The sequence below is a fragment of the Sphaeramia orbicularis genome, chromosome 9, assembly GCF_902148855.1.
Source record: "Sphaeramia orbicularis chromosome 9, fSphaOr1.1, whole genome shotgun sequence".
NCBI lineage: Eukaryota > Metazoa > Chordata > Actinopteri > Kurtiformes > Apogonidae > Sphaeramia > Sphaeramia orbicularis.
The window spans coordinates 8,448,772-8,468,494 of NC_043965.1; the positions used below are offsets into that span (position 1 = coordinate 8,448,772).

General features: G+C 38.2%; 1 protein-coding gene across 1 annotated transcript; it reads left to right on the forward strand.

Moving 5' to 3' along the window:
• Positions 1–5,722: 5,722 nt before the first annotated feature.
• LOC115425434 (CCN family member 1-like) lies at positions 5,723–19,672 on the forward strand. The gene is made up of 5 exons (XM_030143018.1): positions 5,723–6,164; positions 6,517–6,730; positions 12,614–12,976; positions 16,895–17,097; positions 19,016–19,672. Exons 1-5 carry the CDS (start codon positions 6,102–6,104, stop codon positions 19,313–19,315), a joined length of 1,143 nt encoding a protein of 380 aa, XP_029998878.1. The 5' UTR covers positions 5,723–6,101; the 3' UTR covers positions 19,316–19,672.
• The last annotated feature ends 51 nt before the right edge of the window (positions 19,673–19,723 follow it).

Here is a 19,723-nt window from a genome sequence, read left to right on the forward strand (position 1 = left end):
CCAGGGTTTTTCAACCTTGGGGTCGGGACCCCTTGTGGGGTCTCCTGGAATTCAAATGGGGTTGCCTGAAATTTCTAGTAATTGATAGAAAAAAAACCAAAAAAATTTCTAATAAAAAATGTATGGTGAGTTGACAGAGACAATCCCAATCCATAAAAGACATGACAAACTGAAGCTGAAACTGAAGCACTGTGGTTCTGTTTATCTTTCAAATGTTCATTGTGGTCAGTTTCAGATGCTGCAGCTCTTTCAGAATTCATAGTTTGAGTTTTAGTTTGTTCAGTATTAATTGTCAGTCTTGTAAATCCAAGCTGGACTGACTGTACATATCTTGACCAAGGAAAATCAAATTCTCACTTTGTGCAGTAATCTACACCTGGCTTTTCTGCCTCCGTCCATAATAATATACATTATATGGAATAAATGTCATCTAAAATCAACATTTATTTGCAACATAGCATAGCAAACTATTACATGATCAAAAATAAATTAATTTTGGCAAAAAAAAAAAAATCTCCATTTTGAATGTCTGGGATCACCAGAAATGTGTGATGTTAAAATGGGTTCACGAGCCGAAAAAGGCTGGGAGACACTGAGCTAAATTGACTGAGAAGTTGACTTCTGGAAACCAGCAGTACTGAAGCCGCAGTAGTGGAATTTGAAAATGTTCAGTTTGGATCAGTTCAGTTTAAGTTTATTTCAAATATGCAAGAAAGTGGTCAAAATAATCCTACCTTAGTGCCTAGAAATAAAACTGATTTCAAGAAAATATGAACGCAACATATGACTTTGTCTGCATTTTCGAAAAGGAGTGGGAGGAAGTGTAAGTTATGTTATCCCACCCCTTCTCCTCATAACAGTCTAAACATCAGCTTCTATCAGCAGAGGGCTGTTAATAGTGTTTGTTAATTAGTAATTCCAAATATACAGTATTAGATAGATCTTCCTAAAATATGCTAAAACAACACCTTTATCTTTAGCATGATTCCTCTGAATCACCTTTATCTTTTATGCTAAGATTAAAAAAAAAAAAAAAAGCTCTGATGTTTTGATAACCTCATATTTTTGTTTTATGACTTTTTCCTGGTGTTTTATGTGTTTTTATTGATCTTGCATTTTATTCTTTTTAAAAGTTTATTCTTAACTATTCCTATTTTGTCATTTAACCCATTGTTTTATTTTGTGTCTTATCTTCTTTTACTTATTTTAAGACATTTTATTCTTTATTCACTTTAGTAGATGTTTGCGTTTTGTACAATCTGCACTTAACACTTAGTGCAACACATTGTGCTTCCATCTGGAATGAAATGAACTCTATAAATTATTTTTTGGTTGCTTCCTAATTGATTTATCCCAGCTGGTCAAGGCAGACAACCATCCTCCAGAAGTCAGGGTCTGCTTCAGGTTTGTGCCTGTTAAAAGGAAGTTTTTCCTCGCCACTATCACCAAGTGTTTCCTCCTGGAGGATTCTGCTGGGTTCTGTAAACTGGTTTGAGAGTCTTGGTTTTGACCAGCTCCATATGTAAAGTATCATGAGATAACTTTTGTTATGATTTGGTGCTATATAAATAAAATTTGATTGATGGATTTATCAGAATTTCACAGGTGGGATTTAGAATGATAAATTCGTCTTCCTGTTTGTGCTGCAAACTAGCAACACCCATTGAAATAATAACAGAAAAGCACAAAAAAATGATGATAATCGTCAGTAAAACAGGAAGATGGAGAAATATGAAGTAATATACGCAAAGACAGTGGTTCCCAACCTTTTTTGGCTCATGACCCCATTTTAACATCACAAATTCCTGGTGACCCCAGACATTCAAAACAGAGACATTTTTTTGCTAAAATTATTTTGTTTTTGATCATGTAACAGTTTGCTATACTATGTTGCAAGTAAATGTTAATTTTAGATGACATTTGGGCTATATAATGTATATTATTATGGACGGAGGCAGAAAAGCCAGGTGTAGATTACTGCGCAAAGTGAGAATTTGATTATCTTTGGTCAGGATATGTACAGTCAGTCCAGCTTGGATTTACAAGACTGATAATTAATACTGAACAAACAAGAACTCAAACTATGAATTATGAAAGAGCTGCAGCATCTGAAACCGACCACAATGAACATCTGACAGATAAACAGAACCACAGTGCTTCAGTTTCAGCTTCACAGTTTGTCGTGTCTTTTATGTACTGTGATTGTCTCTGTCAACTCACCATATATTTTTAATTAGTAATTTTTATTTTATTTTTTATCAATTACAAGAAATTTCAGGCGACCCCACTTGAATTCCTGGTAACCCCGCATGGGGTCCCCACCCCAAGGTTGAAAAACACTGCGCTAAGACCATGGGACTGCAAATAATAATTATAAAAAAACACTAGAAGTCCTGTGTCAAAAAGTTAACACTTAGTTCCACAGAAAAGCAGCATTTGTCACTTCTTTATGCAATCCAAAATACTATATTATGCTCATAATGTTACATGTTAAATTTGTTTTTTTACACAGATGTATTTTTGCAGTTGTTGCATCCGGAGTCTCACTGGTTTCCTTCTGCAAACTGTATCCGTGGTCTGATTTCTAGAGAACGGGGGAGACCTTCAGCCTTATCAAATGTGCCAAATTACATTTCCCATGTTTCATAACAGCCCGAGCCAAACCTTAATGCGAGGACCTTCCTGCTCTCCAACAAAACACTTTTTACGTGCCCCTGGGATGACAATGGGAATTCAGAGTTTTTCCTACCAATCATGGGAACCTGAGGACAGGCCTGTATTTCCTGGAATGTGGCCCATTAGGAAAGAGATGGAGGGAACACAGGATGTCCTGAGCACAGTGTCCCACAGCAGAGTGCAGGCGGGAGCACACGGTCCGGCTGCCTGGCCAGAGCCCACGGAGCGCTGGTTCACAGGGATTTTCTCCACATCACCACTTCCCCTGTTAAAGATGGAGCGGGATTCCCTACTCAGATTTTCCATTACACCTGTCCTACAAGTGTTTACTTCCTTGGGACATCTGTCAGCTCTGACCTGACCTCTGTGGGTCTGAGTGGGTGGGTTAGGATTACCCTTACCTCCTGTCTATCCACAGACCCTAAAAATACAATAACATTCAACAGGCTTGGGTTGCCTGGATAAAATTACCACTATAGGGGTTTCCTTAAAAAGTCTCAAGTCTCATAATTTGTCCATTTAAGAGTCTATGATTGACACATCTTAAAAACTCAGGAAATTAGGATGATAATGTTACTTTTATCAGCTTCCGTCAACTTGAGTCTTGCTTTTAACCCAGTGTTTTTCGACATTGGGGTCGGGACCCCACAGGGGGTCACCTGGAATTCAAATGGGGTCGCTTGAAATTTCTAGTAATTGATAAAAATAAAAATAAAAATTTAACTAGAAAAGCACTCAGAGAGCGCAGACCTCCACCAAGGCAGATCAGTCGTTGTCCCCCACCACCACCATCACCACCAAAATTTAATCATTTGTTCCTTGTGCCAGAATCAACTTTTCCTGAAAATTTCATCCAAATCCGTCTGTAAGTTTTTGAGTTATCTTGCTAATAGACAGACAAACAGACAGACAGACAAACCCCAATGAAAACACAAGAAAAGCACTCGGAGAGTGCAGACCTCCACTAAGACAGATCTGCCCCCCCAGATCACCACCAAAATTTAATCACTTCTTTCTTGTGCCACTATCAACATTTCCTGAAAATTTCATTAAAATCCGTCCATAACTTTTTGAGTTATCTTGCAAACAAACAAACACGCAAACACACAAAGCAAAGCGACTGGCGGAGGTAATAATAATAAAAAGTATATGGTGAGTTGAGAGAGACAATCACCGTACATAAAAGACATGACAAACTGTGAAGCTGAAACTGCAGCACTGTGGTTCTGTTTATCTGTCAAATGTTCATTGTGGTCGGTTTCAGATGCTGCTGCTCTTTCATAATTCATAGTTTGAGTTCTTGTTTGTTCAGTATTAATTGTCAGCCTGGTAAATCCATGCTGGACTGACTGTACATATCCTGACCAAGGAAAATCAAAGTCTCCCTTTGTGCAGTAATCTACACCTGGCTTTTCTGCGTCCATCCATAATAATATACATTATATAAACTAAATGTTGTCTAAAATTAACGTTTATTTGCAACGTAGTATAGCAAACTATTACATGATCAAAAACAAATGGGGTCACGAGCCAAAAACAGGTTGGGAACCACTGTTTTAACCCAGGAAGACCCAGTGCTACTTTTATGGCAATTATGAAAATGATTGTTTCTCACTATTTAAACTTTCTTAAGTGTTTTATCACAGTTTATTTTAATATTATCCTCTGCATTTTGTGTTTTTTCAGGTATTTTCCTATATTTGATTTACTGATCATATGGATGTTCATAAAAGCTCAAATTAAAGTTGAGGGTTCTTATATTAAAAACAGAGAAAACTGATGAAAAAGTAACTTTATCAGCACATATATAAAAACTCAGTGTCCATCCACTGTCATTGATCAAACTCCATGGGTTTTACTGGTGAGTCAATGTTCTAGAAGATGACAATGTTTCCATGGTAGCTACAGAGCCTCTGAACATCCAAATGGGTCATATCTGATGACCATGAAAAGATGACGAACGGTATTTTACACCAATTATTTACACGAATTGATAGGATTAGTGGATCAACAGATATTAAACATTTTAGATCAGTAGTTGGAAGTCTTTATGGGTTAAACGTGTGTCTTGGAAGAATTTGTAGTCATCAGAGTCTGAAAAGTCGTTCAGATTCTGCAAAAAACATAAAAAAAAAAACGCCAAATAACTCATGTGGATAATTAGAAAAACATGAAGTTAACCACCAAATCAGGAAACTCCTGCTGTCACCGAATATTTGGACAGCATTTGGATACACAGCAGAATTAAAAGCCTGTGAAAAATGTGGATAAAAACATTCCCCTTGCAGGTCATTCTGATACTCCACTTTTACATCCTCTGTACTTTTTTGTAGTTTGCATGTGCAGAGAGCATTTGCTGCACTTTAAGAGTGTTCAGTATTTAATATGGAAATATAAAAAAGTATTCTGAAAAAAATTAAATGCATTTCAATCGCAGCATCGAGTTGAATAATAAAAACATTAAAAATAAAGATAATTTTACTTAATTTATGCATAAAAGGGTGAAAAGGCCAATGATTTTCAACTTATATTTTAGAGCTGCATAGTTTATCAGTGACAATCTTAACAAAACACTGTAATCTAAAAGTGTTGTGACATTTTGCCATGAGTAACACTGAGCAGAGATGAACTGTACAATTAATACAAAAAAGTCAAAGACGTGTTTTTTTTTTGTTTGTTTGTTTTTATAAGCTTTATGCTAGTTTAAGCTTGTATGTTTGGGTTGGAAATAATACACATTTCACAATATTCACTAATCTATTCATTTTCTTTGATAACTCAGCAAAGACACTAAAATCTCAATAGCAAATTAATTATCTCAATTGGACTTTTCCACCAATTTATGTGTAGGCTTTCAAAACTCAACTAACAAGATGTTAAAACATTATAAATACTCTCCAAATAAGTTGCTACTTAGAGGTCACATAGATCCTAAATCACATTGATAACGGTCCTAAAATGCCTTAAATTGAACTCGTTGAAACCTGCAGAATCCCCGTAGCTTCTGTTACTTCCAAATTTGATGTCACATGTGCACAATTCCACTTGTATCTGAACATCAACAAGCCCCGTGCCTCCTCCCTCTGGACGCCTTCCAGCTTCTTGAGAGGCGAGTCAATGATATCACGGCGTGGGCGGGACGTGTGTGTCTATAAGTACAGGCGGTGCAGAGGGAAACCTCTCTATGAAGCCGAGCTGTGCTGACCCACGCTGACACTAACACACTGTAGGAGAGCAAACAAGACCAGACTGGTGCGCCTGTTGGTGCACGGACTCTCAACTGTGGATACCTTTCATCCTGTAGCCGACAAACAAGACTTCTCTCCTGTCAGGACTCAGGACGCTTGATGTGAACGGCATCCGACTTCCACACCATTTTTGAACATTTTTTCCAGTCGTCTTTCTCGTCATCCGCTGCACCCAGGATGTTTGTTAGTTTGCAGCAGATCATTTCCTCACTCTTTGTGCTATGCAGCGCTGCAGCGATGGTAAGATTCAGTCACAGCTACTCACCTTTTCTGTTAGAATAGAATACAATACAATACAATATTTATTTATATATTAAACCAGGTAAGTTAGTTGAGAACTGATTTTTATTTTCAATAACAACCTCTCACATTCACACCTTTGGGCAATTTAGATTAACCAATTAACCTACTAGTGCATGTCTTTGGATGGTGGAAATGGAATTGAATTGAATTTATTGTCATTACACCAGTTGTGCTTTGTGTTACTTTCTGCAGAATTGTGAATTTCTAAACTGTGTTGCTATTAGTGCTAATCTTCACCTTTATATATTGATCCTTCCCACTGTCTCCACTCCTGACCTCTGACCCCCAGGCAGAGGGTGAATGCCCAGCCGAGTGCTCCTGCGCCCCGTCACCCCCCCTGTGCCCGCGGGGCGTCAGCTGGGTGACCGACCACTGCGGCTGCTGCAAAGTGTGCGCCAAGCAGTTCAACGAGGACTGCAGCGCCACCGAACCTTGTGATCACATCAAGGGGCTACGCTGCCATCTGGGGGCTGGAGGAGACCCAGAGAGGGGCCTGTGTCGAGGTGAGCAAACACCAACTTATATCTGTACCTTTACACGCTGAAAAGTAAAGATCGTTTATTTACTTTGGCTTTATTAAGCCAAATGTTCCTATTGAGACTTAAATCTGCCAAAGTAGCAGTGCAACAATTTTAGACACAAAATACATCGAATACATAAAAGCAAAATGAGGGAAAAAGTGAAGTCCCACAGAAAAGTAGAATTTGTCACTTCTTTATGTGACCCACAACATTATGTCATACTCACAATATCATATGTTAAATTAGTTTTTTTTAAATACAGCTGTAATTTTGCAGTTGGAATCTCAGTGGTTTCTTTCTTCAAACTGTATCTGTGGTCTAATTTGTGGAGAATGGGGAGACTTTCAGCCTTATTAACCCTTTCATGTATAGTGGTCACTACAGTGGACAGTTATTCTACAGCTGTTCTCTTGTATTTTCATGGATTTTGTTGTTTTAGTTCCATATCAGCCAACACAGTGGATGCCTATGCATCATCCCATACCCTGCTGTTCATACCATTACTGTAACTTTGCTGTTCTAGATAAATGTGATCTGCACTTACATGTTTGAGTGTAAAAAAAAAAATTGGTAATTGTGATTAGACTGTAATTAACAGGTTTTTTGTTTTTGGGAGTTTTTTTGCATATCATCTCCATGAACTGAGTAATAACTAGTGTTAGAGTATGTTAAAACGTGAGAAAACATCAGATTAGCAGCATTAAAAATGTTTTTATTTCATAGTTCTCACACAGTATATCAATAAATTCATGTTTCTTTGCTTTTAAAATTAAAGGCATGATGTCCAGCTGAGTGGACATTTTTGTAACTCCATGAAAAATAAGTTCATAAAAAAATTCAATCACTTTTTTTTTCATGCCTAAAGAGGAATAAAAACACTCAGGAAAAAAAAAAAATCTTGATTATGGTTCTTGTAATTCATGTATGAAAGGGTTAAATGTCCTAAATGACATTTCCCATGTTTCATAACACCCAAAGCTTAATAAAAGAGAAAAGAAAAAGAGGATTATATGAAGTAAAAAGAAGGATATAGGCCAAACCACCAGATTTATTCAGAAATGTCTACTGTTGGACTCTTGTCTTGAAAAATGCAAAACAAAGAACCATGAAATACTTATTGTAATAATGTTAGTAAGCGTCAATTAAAACAACACAGCTAGACAGACTGTTTTAAGCCAATTTGCAGATGTACCAACTTTTAATATGCACTAAGTCATTGGTCAGAGGTCAATAACGTGAGAAATACAATAAACTTGTGTAAAAGTAAAAAGTAACAAGAGACATTCAGGTCATGCCAGCAATACCCCACAGTTCAAGGATTATATAAAGCAGCAACATGTTTCCCTCATGGCAGTTTGTTAAATACCTGTAAAGGTATTCAAAGAAGGGAGTGTTTGTAGAGTGATGGTGTTTTGCAGCTCATTCCATGCTCAGGTTGCATAAGAAGAGAAAACAGTTTTACCAAGTCCTCAAAGCAACCAAGAGATATTTAGAGTTATATATGTAGTACTAGTTGGTTAGTCTAGCTGATAAGATGTAAGAAAATAGTTGAAATGATGACATCGACGTTATCACATATTCACATATATTATGAAATGGGGTGTGTTAGAAAGTGTAGCGCAGCACGATGCAGAATTTAGCTTATTTAATACAGACAGAAGTGAGCATTATTCACTTTTCTTTCTGGACAAGCAAAGCAGTTTGTATAAAATTGGGGGAAAAAAGCCAAAATTTGGTCTAAGGTCGTTATATTATAAACCCTTTAAGCATCAAAGTCGCAGTTTTGCAACAAGCAACATAACTGAATCAGACCGTTTTTTGAAATTTTGTAGTAGTGAAGTAGAGACTTCTGGGAAATTAGATGGACCCGGTCAGTTGATCCAATTTCACCAGGGTCAATGACATAAATGTAGCTGAGATTTCCCAGAATCACCAATTTTCAGAAAGCCTGTTTGCCTTGATAATGTCTTTCTGTGACATTCATCCTTTAAGATCAGTCCAACAACACATTTTTCCTCCATGATGAATAAGTTTGTTCAGGATTATGAATAGAATTCCCAAAATTAGGCTGGCCAGCATCATAAAAATTCTGGGAAAGTAGGGAAAACCATCCTAACTGACCAGCTCCATCCAATTTCCGAGAAGTCTCTACTACAGGCATCAACCTGAGCCAGTTCTGGGAAATCTAGAATAATTCTGTCTGAACCATCATGCAGTTCCACACCCTAGTTCAAATATCTGAAGTATTATCATAACTTGTGCAATAATCAATGCCATTATACTGTTAAAAGTGCCATTTACACCTACGTTTGTATACAATTTGAAGAAAATATAATCATGCAGTAAAAAAAATATTAAAAATAGAACCAGTTCTATCCCAAAGCTAAAATTTTGTGCACAACATCGTGAAACATATATGAAGACATGGTAAAAATTTCAAAATTTTCATTAACTGGCCACATGATAATTTGGGTGCTCAAATAAAGAGTACTTTTGTGAAAAATTAAAATCGACCCATTTATTCATTGCCTCACAGCAACACTTTTCATGTAAATGTAGTCTTTTTGCAGAATATTGTTGCATCTGGACCAAAAGAATCCATGCAAAAAAAATTCTGTCTCTACATTCATCCATTCTGACACAGTGCAAGCCTGAAGACAGAGGACATTTGGAAGAATTAGCCTTTTGGCCTGATTTCAAGGCCTCATGGACCAAACATGAAGGCACCTACAATTATTTTGATGCAAAATATGGTCTTTTCAGGGGGATTTCAGCCCAGACAGTAAGTTTCAGCAGTGTGGATGGAATACCTAAGGACATATAGCTCCTCAAAGTTGGCCCAAAAGCAAATTTGCAAAATTTAAACAAAAAACATTAATTTTCAAAGGGCTGTATATCCTAAACTATTACAGATATGACATTAAAATTTTGGATGTGTTCGTTTATCTGGTTGGTGAACAAGTGTGAATTTTTTCAGAATTTTCTGAGGGGGTCATGTGGGGCACTTTCTTCCAAATCTGATGAAATCTTTCCATCCCAAATCTGGTTGATTTGGGATGGAATGACCCTTATTAAAATCCAACTTTTCATCCAGCAATACATTTCAGAGATAAGGCATCCAACACAGATACCGTATAATGTCAAGATAGTGGGATCAGCTGCCTTTAATTGGGACTGAGTGAACATCATGTAAAACCAAATTTCTGTCATTGAAAACTGCAGTGATGGAAAAACATCCTGCATAAACTCTGTGGTTTGATACACAGAGGATGCCACTGTATACCACTGTGTCATCAGCAAACATATGTAACTGAGTCCACTCAATGACCAAAGTCTTTCATAGAAACACAAAATAAGATACTGAAGCAAGAATAGCAAATGATAACAAATAAAACCCTTGATTATGTAATTAGATTAATTTTGGCAACTGCAACAAAATCAAAGCTGCAGGTTTTTTTTTTTTTTTTTTTTTTTTTTTTGTCTTTTTAAACATTTTGCTGATTCTGATTCTGATTGGCTTGAATGATCCTTAAAACGTGAGCAATAGTTTTAATAATCCCCTCTGCTTGACATCCTTTAAATACTTGATTTTGATATAGTTTTTATGTACGAAAGCTGAACTAATTTGACCTCAATAAAAAGAGACGCAATGTCTAATCTAGGATCTCTGCAAATATTGTTAATTTCATATGTTTAACCGTTGAAAACAAGATGATTCCAGTTCTTCAACAGTTTTTTTCAGCATGTTTGACTTCAGTGTGGTCACAGGAATAAATGAAAACTGTGTTAAAATGTTTGTTTTAAAGTATGTTAAAGTTTTACATAAAAGCTATATAATCTTATATTATGGAACTTGTATATCCACCTGTATAATATGTCCATAATCTGTACATTATGTCTCTACCACTTCAATATTGTATATTGCAATTTTTATTAATCTGTATAATAATCCATTTAGTATATTTATAGCACCCCAGAATGTATCCTGTATATTATGTACATACTGTTGACTGATTACTGGTTAGATACTAAACTGCATTTCTTTACCTTGTACCTGTACATGTGTAATGACAATTAACATGAATCTAATCTAATGTAATCTAATGTTGTGGTTAGGGATGTCCTGATCTGATATACAGATCAGAATCAGCTGCTGATCTGGCATTTTTTAGAAGATCGGATTGGATTTAGTCACAAGGTCGTGCCGATCCAGACCTGGTTCTGGGCCGGGGGTAAATACACATCCTGCTCCCTCAAATTAAAGTTTCTGAAGGTAGCGGAAAGGAAAATTAGCTGCACAACAGTGGGAGGCTTAGAGGTATTAAAATGTCTATAGGTTTCAGTTAAACGTGATGCACGAGTCTGTTTTTTTTCAACCTGCGGGGCTTTTGGGGAATTATTTCAACCGACACAACGCGCCCCGCAAATAAACTGACATTCTTTTGACCCACCCCAACCCGACTCGTGTGTAACCCACTGATGTGCGCATCACTAACATACAGCGCACAACGTACCCCTACATAATACCTGGACGGACCTGTCCATAGACCAGCTACAGCAGTGGTAAACATACAGCCCGTGGGCCAAAACCGGCCCACCAAAGGTTCTAAGTTGTCCCACAGTATAATTTGGAAAGTGCAAAAACTATACTAAAGTTATTTAGAGTCAAAGGTGTCATACTTGTTAAGTTCAGGTTCCACATACAGCCCAATTGTGATCTCAAGTAAAACAAGAAAAGCGCTCGGAGAGTGCAGACCTCCACCAAGAGAGATCTGCCCCCCCGATCACCATCAAAATTTAATCATTTCTTCCTTGTGCCAGTATCAACATTTCCTGAAAATTTCATGAAAATCTGTCCATAACCTTTTGAGTTTTCTTGCAAACAAACAAACAAAAAAGCATGCACACAAAGCAAAGCGATCACAATACCTCCTGGCAGAGGTAATAATAGCATAACCTATAAATAATGACTCCAAATTTAAATCTAAATTTTATTGTAAAAAGTGGGCATTGGATTGGTATCAGATCGGTATCAGCAAAACTAATCCTAAAAATAAACGGATTTGAAGCAAAAAAATCCAGATCGGGACATGACCAGTTGTGGTCATACGTTGCGTCTCCATTGATAAGCCTACAGCAGGGGTGTCAAACTCATTTTAGTTCAGGGGCCACATTCAGCTAAATTTGATCTGCAGTGGGCCGAACCAGTAAAATAATAACATAATATATAAATAATGTCAACTTCAAACTTTTCTCTATGTTTTACAGCGAAAAAAGTAAATTTACATTATGAAAAGGTTTACATCTGCAAACTATCCTTTCAAAACACGTGAATAACATGAACAAACTGAAAAAAATAAGTGTAATTTTAACAATATTCTGCCTCAGTTTATCATTTACACACGTACATTATAACTTACAGATCACAGTGGATCTACAAATACACAAACATTTAATAACAGGCAGAATCTTGTTAAAATTGCACTTCTCTTAAGACATTTCATGTTGTTCATATTAAGTTGAGGTTATTCACATTTTTTGCGAAATTATACTTTTAGTGTAAAAACATGAAAATATTTACATTTACCCACAGAAATCTGGTCTGAATGTGGAACCTGAACTAAAAGGATTGTTAATATCTTATTTTTGTATTTCACAAATTCATCCCAAGGGACTTTTTTTTTTTTTCACTGGACCCTTTGGCGGGCCGGATTTGGCCCCTGGGCCGCATGTTTGACACCTGTGGCCTACAGTCTGTTGGAGTTCAGTTGTGCGTCTGCCTTAACAGGTTCATCCTGTGTTTTCTTGTAAAGTTCACTGACCTCCTTTCATTCTTCTGTTTCCGTCTCGTGTTGTCGTCGACAGCTGAGGCCCAGGGTTTGCCCTGCGAGTTCAACGGACGCATGTATCAGCACGGCGAGCACTTCCAGCCTAGCTGCCAGCACCAGTGCACCTGCATGAACCGGGTGGTGGGCTGCATGCCCCTCTGCCCCCACCAAGTGCCCCTGCCTGACTGGCGCTGCTCACGGCCCCAGCTGGTCAGGCCCGACGGCGGCTGCTGCGAGGAGTGGGTCTGCGACGATGACAACCACATCAGTGAGGAGCCAGACGAGCAGATGCACACCTCCCATCCAGACAGCCGGCCGCTCCCCAACCACATCAGTCCAGTGCTGCGGCCCCAACCGCTGCCCCGGCACCCAGCTGCCACCGGAGGGGCGGCGTACAGAGGTAAACATCACAGCCTACCCATGATGCCGCTGCACCGCATTAGCATGGAGGTGTTTCATGGTAATGTGCAGGAGATGGGCCAAACCCTGCATCAAAACAAATCCCACACTGAATCCACAAACGGCTTCAGAAGAGATCCTCATGAGCTGATTCAAATGTATTTATTTATGCAATTTATAGATTCAGACAGTGTGAATTAATAGATGTTTAACTCTTTCGGTGCCAGACAGTTAAGGGGCTAATAAGCCTTAAAAGTGCCACAGAATTTGGCCGTTTTTCAGTATTTCGCTTCGTTTTTATAATATTTGAAGAATCCTGCAGGAAACCGCTCGGTAACATCCGACCGATTGCTGATTAGATTCAAAACGCACCGGACGCAGCCGATTCATTATTGATCGTAATTTGCATAATTTATTATAATAATAATAATAATAATAATAATAATAATAATAATCTTTATTTATATAGCACTTTTCATACATTAAAAACTGTAGCACAAAGTGCTTTACATATCAGTTTAAAAATCAGTACCGCCCCCCACCCACACCCACCCACTCACCCGCACACACACACACACACACATACATGCAAACCCACAAGCTCACACATACTTAAGAAGACTGACTGAGCACGGGTAGACCAGAACAAAAATGTACAAGTAAAAGTAAAACATCAATTTAGGAGGCGCTGTCTCAGGGAGCCATCCGCACCAGGATGCAGCCGCCAACCCCAGCGACCAGGCACCAGCAACACAGCCCCGCATCCCAACCAGTGGGAGAGGGCCAACTGGGACCCCCACCCACCAGAAAGGAGCGGACCCCAGTGAGAGAAGGCGCCACAGCCCCCGGAGTCTACAGCCGCCCCCCGGCATGGAGGGCTCCCTCTGATGAAACACCGGAGAATAAGAAACATTAAAATGATATAAAAATATTATTATTCGGTCGCGTGACCTCAAATTCCCGTCTGCTTGGTCTCAAAAGGGGGACACAGAAAGAACGTCATCGAAATGTGAGAAAGAAATGGGGGTGGATGGTTTGTTTGTACACAAATATGGGGTGTTCTCCAAAGCCGATCTGATCGGCCCGTGGCACTTTAAAGGTTGTATTCGTAAAGCCGATTTAATCGGCCCATGGCACTGAAAGTGTTAATAGAAATACGAAGCACAAGAAGGTGTAAAAAAGACTGAAGAGTTCAAGTCACATTAGGGGGGATTTTTTAACTTTTTATTATTTAACCTTTATTTAACCAGGTAAGTTAGTTGAGAACTCATCACATTTTCAATTATGACCTGGACATGTAGAGACAAACATCCAATCCCTCTCACATTTACACCTATAGGCAGTTTAGATTAACCAGTTAACCTACTAGTGCATGTGTTTGGACTTATAAAAATGTTCTAATCGTAAGCTCAGATCTCCTTGAGACATATACAGATGGAGAGGTGTATTGAACATCTGTTGTACATAGTTGTTTTGTCCAGTGTTAATGTGGCACCAAAACAAAAACATGGAAAACAGTGTGGAGACTATTCCTGTTCCTGGTTCATTTCAACCCATAAGCCGCACGTAACACATGAATACGCCCCTATAATGGAAAATGCATATTACTCCGTATGTTAGTTGAATGTGTTAGGATTATGACATGTTTTATGATTCTACCCAGTGTTGTGCAAGTTACTTCCAAACTGTAATACATGACAGATTACTTGTTACTGTTATTTAAAAGTAATTCCTTTCCTTGCAATATTATAGTCTCAGAACATGACTCCTGTATGACTTTTGAGTTACATGCAGTTTTCGAGGCTTTTTGTTCGTTTGTTTTTTTCAATTTGAGCAATTAATGTATGGGTGAAAAGTGTGTGTTGCAAGCACTATTGAACTTGTACTGAGTAAAATATTACCAAAAATGTATTAGTAATGCCTTGCACTACTGCCAAAAGTAATTTGTTACTGTAATGCATTACTTTTGTAACATTTTACTCCCAACACAGATTCTAACACATTCAACATAAGTGTAGTAGTTTTATAACCACTACGATGAAATACTAACGTATGGAGTAGTGTATATTTTCTATTACAGCCCACATTCTCCAGTGATTCTTCACAGAAAGGACTTGAGAGGATGGAGTATATTGTTGTAAACTTGACCTGCAAATTCTTTTCTATGACTTGAGTGTAGAGAATCCCAGCAGAACAACCATCTGATGTCTCTGTTCCCAGCCTGTGGTCAAAAAACAACACTGCATAAATTTAATTACCAAATGTGGTGAAAATATTAACTTAATAAGGGTTTTTCACACATGACCAGGAAACGGTTTGAAACAACTGAGTTTGTGTATTGTTTTTTCCCGATTTACTTATCAACAATGGCTGAGGCCACATCGAAGTGTCACTGCTGCGTGCCCCATTGTACATTGAATAAACAAAGGTAACTATATTTAAGTTTTCATGGTTTTCCTTCAGATTTAGTTGAGAGGAAGAAACAGGTCGTCACAATTCATTGAGATGAGGGGCCGAACTTCAGAATCCAATCTGGAAGTATATTCATGTGTAACAGGTGTCCTGAACACTGGCATTTCTGGGAAACATCAGTGGTATTGTGAAGGGAATCAAGAGGTTAAAAGTAGGGAAAACACCAGAGTCCTGCATTGGATGGATTGAAAAAAATAATAATTTTTGCAAGTACGAGCATGGGTAAAATTAAACAAAATGCAGGCGGGTAGCGGGCAAGGAAGTGTAAAAAATAAAATAAAATTTATGGATGTAATAATAATTTGCAGGACATTTAATGATTATTTGACTGTGGTTGATCCACAACTGGTTAGTTTTATTGTGAAGTGAGCTTCACTTCTGTTTACATCCAGCCCCAGACGTCATTGAACAGCACATATTAGAGATTTAATGATGGCGTATGTTTTAGCCAAAAATAAAGCCTTTAAGTGAGTTACTGTGTAGACAATGTGTTTAAGCACGGGCCGGGTCAGGTTGCGTCCGGGGTCTAATGTAAGCAGGTACAGGGGTGCGAATTGGACATGAAAAAAAAATGCCAGTAGCGGGTCGGGTTGCGGTGCTCAGCTGTGCAGGTACGGGTTGTTTTCCCTAATTTTAACCTCTTGATTCCCTTCACAATATCACTGATGTTTCCCCGGTAACACTGGTCTACAATTTTTTTAGAAATGATTTGCTTCAGAGATTAAATGTGCTAAATGTTACGTATTTTAATAAGATTAATTGGAAAATAAATGACAAAAGTGCTGGTTTGCTGATGTTTTCAAGGTATATGATTAAGTGTTATTACACATATATATTGTTTTATGTACATTTATATAATAGTTTGATAAATCTTCCACTAAATAGAACCTGTGAAGTGAATGTATTCTAATGTGCAGACAGTGTTTTGAAGTAGATCTTGTAGCTCTGAGACAAATCTTGGAAAGTTCAGCCAACCAGCATTTTTGACTTGATTTTTCTTTATCAGTGACTCTCATGTGGTAAAATTTCATTACTTTTATTCTGGAAGCATTTTCCTTGTAGACCAGTGGAATTCTCTTCCCAGAAATACCAGTGTTCAGGACTTTGGTTACACATAAACGTACTTCCTGATTGGTTTCTGAAGTTCAGCCCCTCATCTCAATGAATTGCAACAACCCATTTCTTCCTCTCAACTAAATCTGAAGGAAAACCACAAAAGCTTAAATACAGTTGCCTTTGTTTATTGGATGTACATTGGGGCACGCAGCAGTGACACTTCGATGTGGCCTCAGCCATTGTTGATAAGTAAACTGGAAGAAACGATACACAAAGTCAGTCGCTGCTAACCGTTTCTGGGTCATGCATGTAAAAGACCCTATTTCTATTAAAATGTAAGAATCCTCAATTGTCGACTTCCATTCACTGATTTGTTCTTTCCTTCGTACAGAGATGTTGGCGTTCCCCGCGTCTCAAGTGGTAGTGGAGTCCAGGTGTTTCCTACACACCACCGAGTGGAGCGAGTGTTCCACCACATGTGGGATGGGCATCTCAGCTCGCGTGACCAATGACAACCCAGACTGTAAGCTGGTCCGGGAAACCAGACTGTGCCAGATCCGACAATGTGACCTGCAGCTGCCTTATGTCAGCAAGGTACGATGAATAACAGCCCATTTAGAAATGACTGAATACATTAGAATAAATTTAACATTCAGCAAAAAAAGTGATCCAGTATTATACAATGAGCCTCAGTGAGACGGTCTGACTCACAGATGGAGTATGAAATGAGCTGTTTGATAAGACATTCATGGCCTTATTGAATGAATACTGATTTATTTAAGATCTACGAGTGCAGAAAACCACAGATCAGATTCATATAAAAACAATCGTCTTAGTTTTCTGTGATAACATTTGTCTGTCCTTGACTTTCACAGTAGTGATTAAAATCTGGCTTATTTCAAGGCCAAAAATTGGAGTCGTGGTAAGTGTGAAATCAATCATATCCATAACTATCAAAAAGGAGGAAAACACAGGTCATAGTTTGTAGTTTAATAATATTGAGGAAAGAGAAATTAGACAAGAAAACATTTTTAATAAGTGTAGTAACTGCCGGAAAAATTATCAAAAGCACAGACCCCCCTTTTAGATCACTTTTTTAGAATAGAATAGAATAGAATAGAATAAACATGGTTAATGTTGACATCAGTGCGTCCTGGTATATGTAAGTGCCTTTGTTCCTCTTGTATAGACATCAATAAAAAATATGAAAAACAAAAAAAAAAAATAGAATAGAATAGAATAGCCTTTATTGTCATTGTGTGTACAATAAAATTACGACAACTCCAGTCAGTGCAGCAGTATTTACATAGACCACTACTACAGAAATACGAATAGAGCGAATATAAAATTACAAAAACTAAAAAATAAGAAAATATATGTATATTACAAAAATTACAATTTAACAAAGTAACATAAGAATAGAGCGTAGTAGAATAAAAAATAAAACTGGATGAAATATGAATAGGCATAATTTACAGTATTAAGAGTATAACAGTATGTGTATCTATGAACAGTATTAACAGTATTTATTACCATGAATAACAGTGTGTATATCTATGTAAAACAGTATGTGTACCTATGAACCAAGTCATATAAAAATTTCACACTGTACCAGAATTTTTGGGGGTAAAATATCTTTGAAGGACTGAAATCCAAAAGTCTAGAAGGAGACCACAAGACTGTTTTTGAGTGAAAAAAGTGTTAATTTGCCTGAAATACACAAAAAGTACTTGTTCAGGGGTTCACAGTTTTATGCAACAGATAAACTAATGTCTATGAGTTTGTGTTTATGAAACTGGTCCCAGATCTGACTTGAAATTAACAACATGAAGTATCATTCTTGCTTGGAGGAAAGCTCTATAACAGGGGTGTCCTTGCTTATGCAGCTCGACGATCCGACCACGTTCAAGAAGAGAAAGCTTCTTAGCTTTAGCCATCAGGAGGGCATGACCATGTGAATGCCCGACAGAAAATGAGAATTTTGAGCAGATTTTGGCTTTTATAGCCTGTGGTCTTAAACTTTTGATCAGCTGATAAACAGCCTATTTCAGTTTACTTGTTGTTTTCAATAAATTACTTTTTCAAAGTGCTTTTTGTCTCTCTCCCCCTTCTTGCTTTTGTATATTGTAGCTCTACTTAAAACCTCATTAAGATCCAAATGTGCAAAAGGTAAATTCTAGCTATTTTTCAACTGGTCTTAAGATTTTGATCAGGTCTGTATGTGTTATTTCCCTTTAACTATATTTTGGGTTGCTTTGTATATTTTTACTATTCCTGTCAATGCTCCCCTGTTTGAGAATGTTTTATGTTTTTGGGGGTTTTTTTTGTTTTATTTTATTTTTTCTCTTTCTCTTTCCATACATAGAAGTCATGTAAATTATATAAAATGCTAAGATGATGCTGACTGAAAAATAATAATAAAAAGATAATTAAAAAAAAAAAAAAAAAAAAGATTTCGACCCCCCTAATCTAAAACAAAACATTTTTTTATTTGTGTCTGTGTGTCATCCAGAGGGGAAAGAAGTGCCAGAGAACGAGTCGCCCACAGGATCCGGTCAGAATAACATTCGCCGGCTGCTCGACGGCGCCGCGGTACCGCCCTCGTACCTGCGGGGCGTGCACCGACGGCCGCTGCTGCACGCCCTCCCTGTCCCGCACCGTCCGGCTGCGCTTCCAGTGTCCGGACGGAGAAGCCTTCTACCACAACGTCATGTGGATTCAACGCTGCAGCTGCACGGAGAGCTGTCCACGCTACGGCGCCTCCAGCCCCGCCATCAGCCTCTACAACGACATCCACGTCTTCAGACACTGAGGTTGACCCACCCACGGCCCCCCCACCCCAGGTCTGGCACACTGGGCAAAAGGCTCAGTACCCGGCCCCACCGTCCCACCGCCTCCCCGTCTGTTAGCTGGGTGGGAATCTCTGAGCTTGTTCCATCCTCCCCCAAACCAGGCAACACTCGCTTGCACTTTAAGCTCCCTGCCAAGATGACATCAGTCTGCCCACACTAGAGGAGTAACAGGGCAGCACTGAGGACAACACACTGCAGTGTTAGACTGCTGGCAGAACACTTTTACTGAAACTTATTTTATTTATTTGTAACTTTTTGCTCACTTCCTCTGTCTCTGAAGTCACCAGAATTAGATGTTGCCACTGTTTGTTTCTGCAGGTATGTGTAATCTCTACGTACGTTTTCAGTGAAGAGATCTGCTCCTTTTT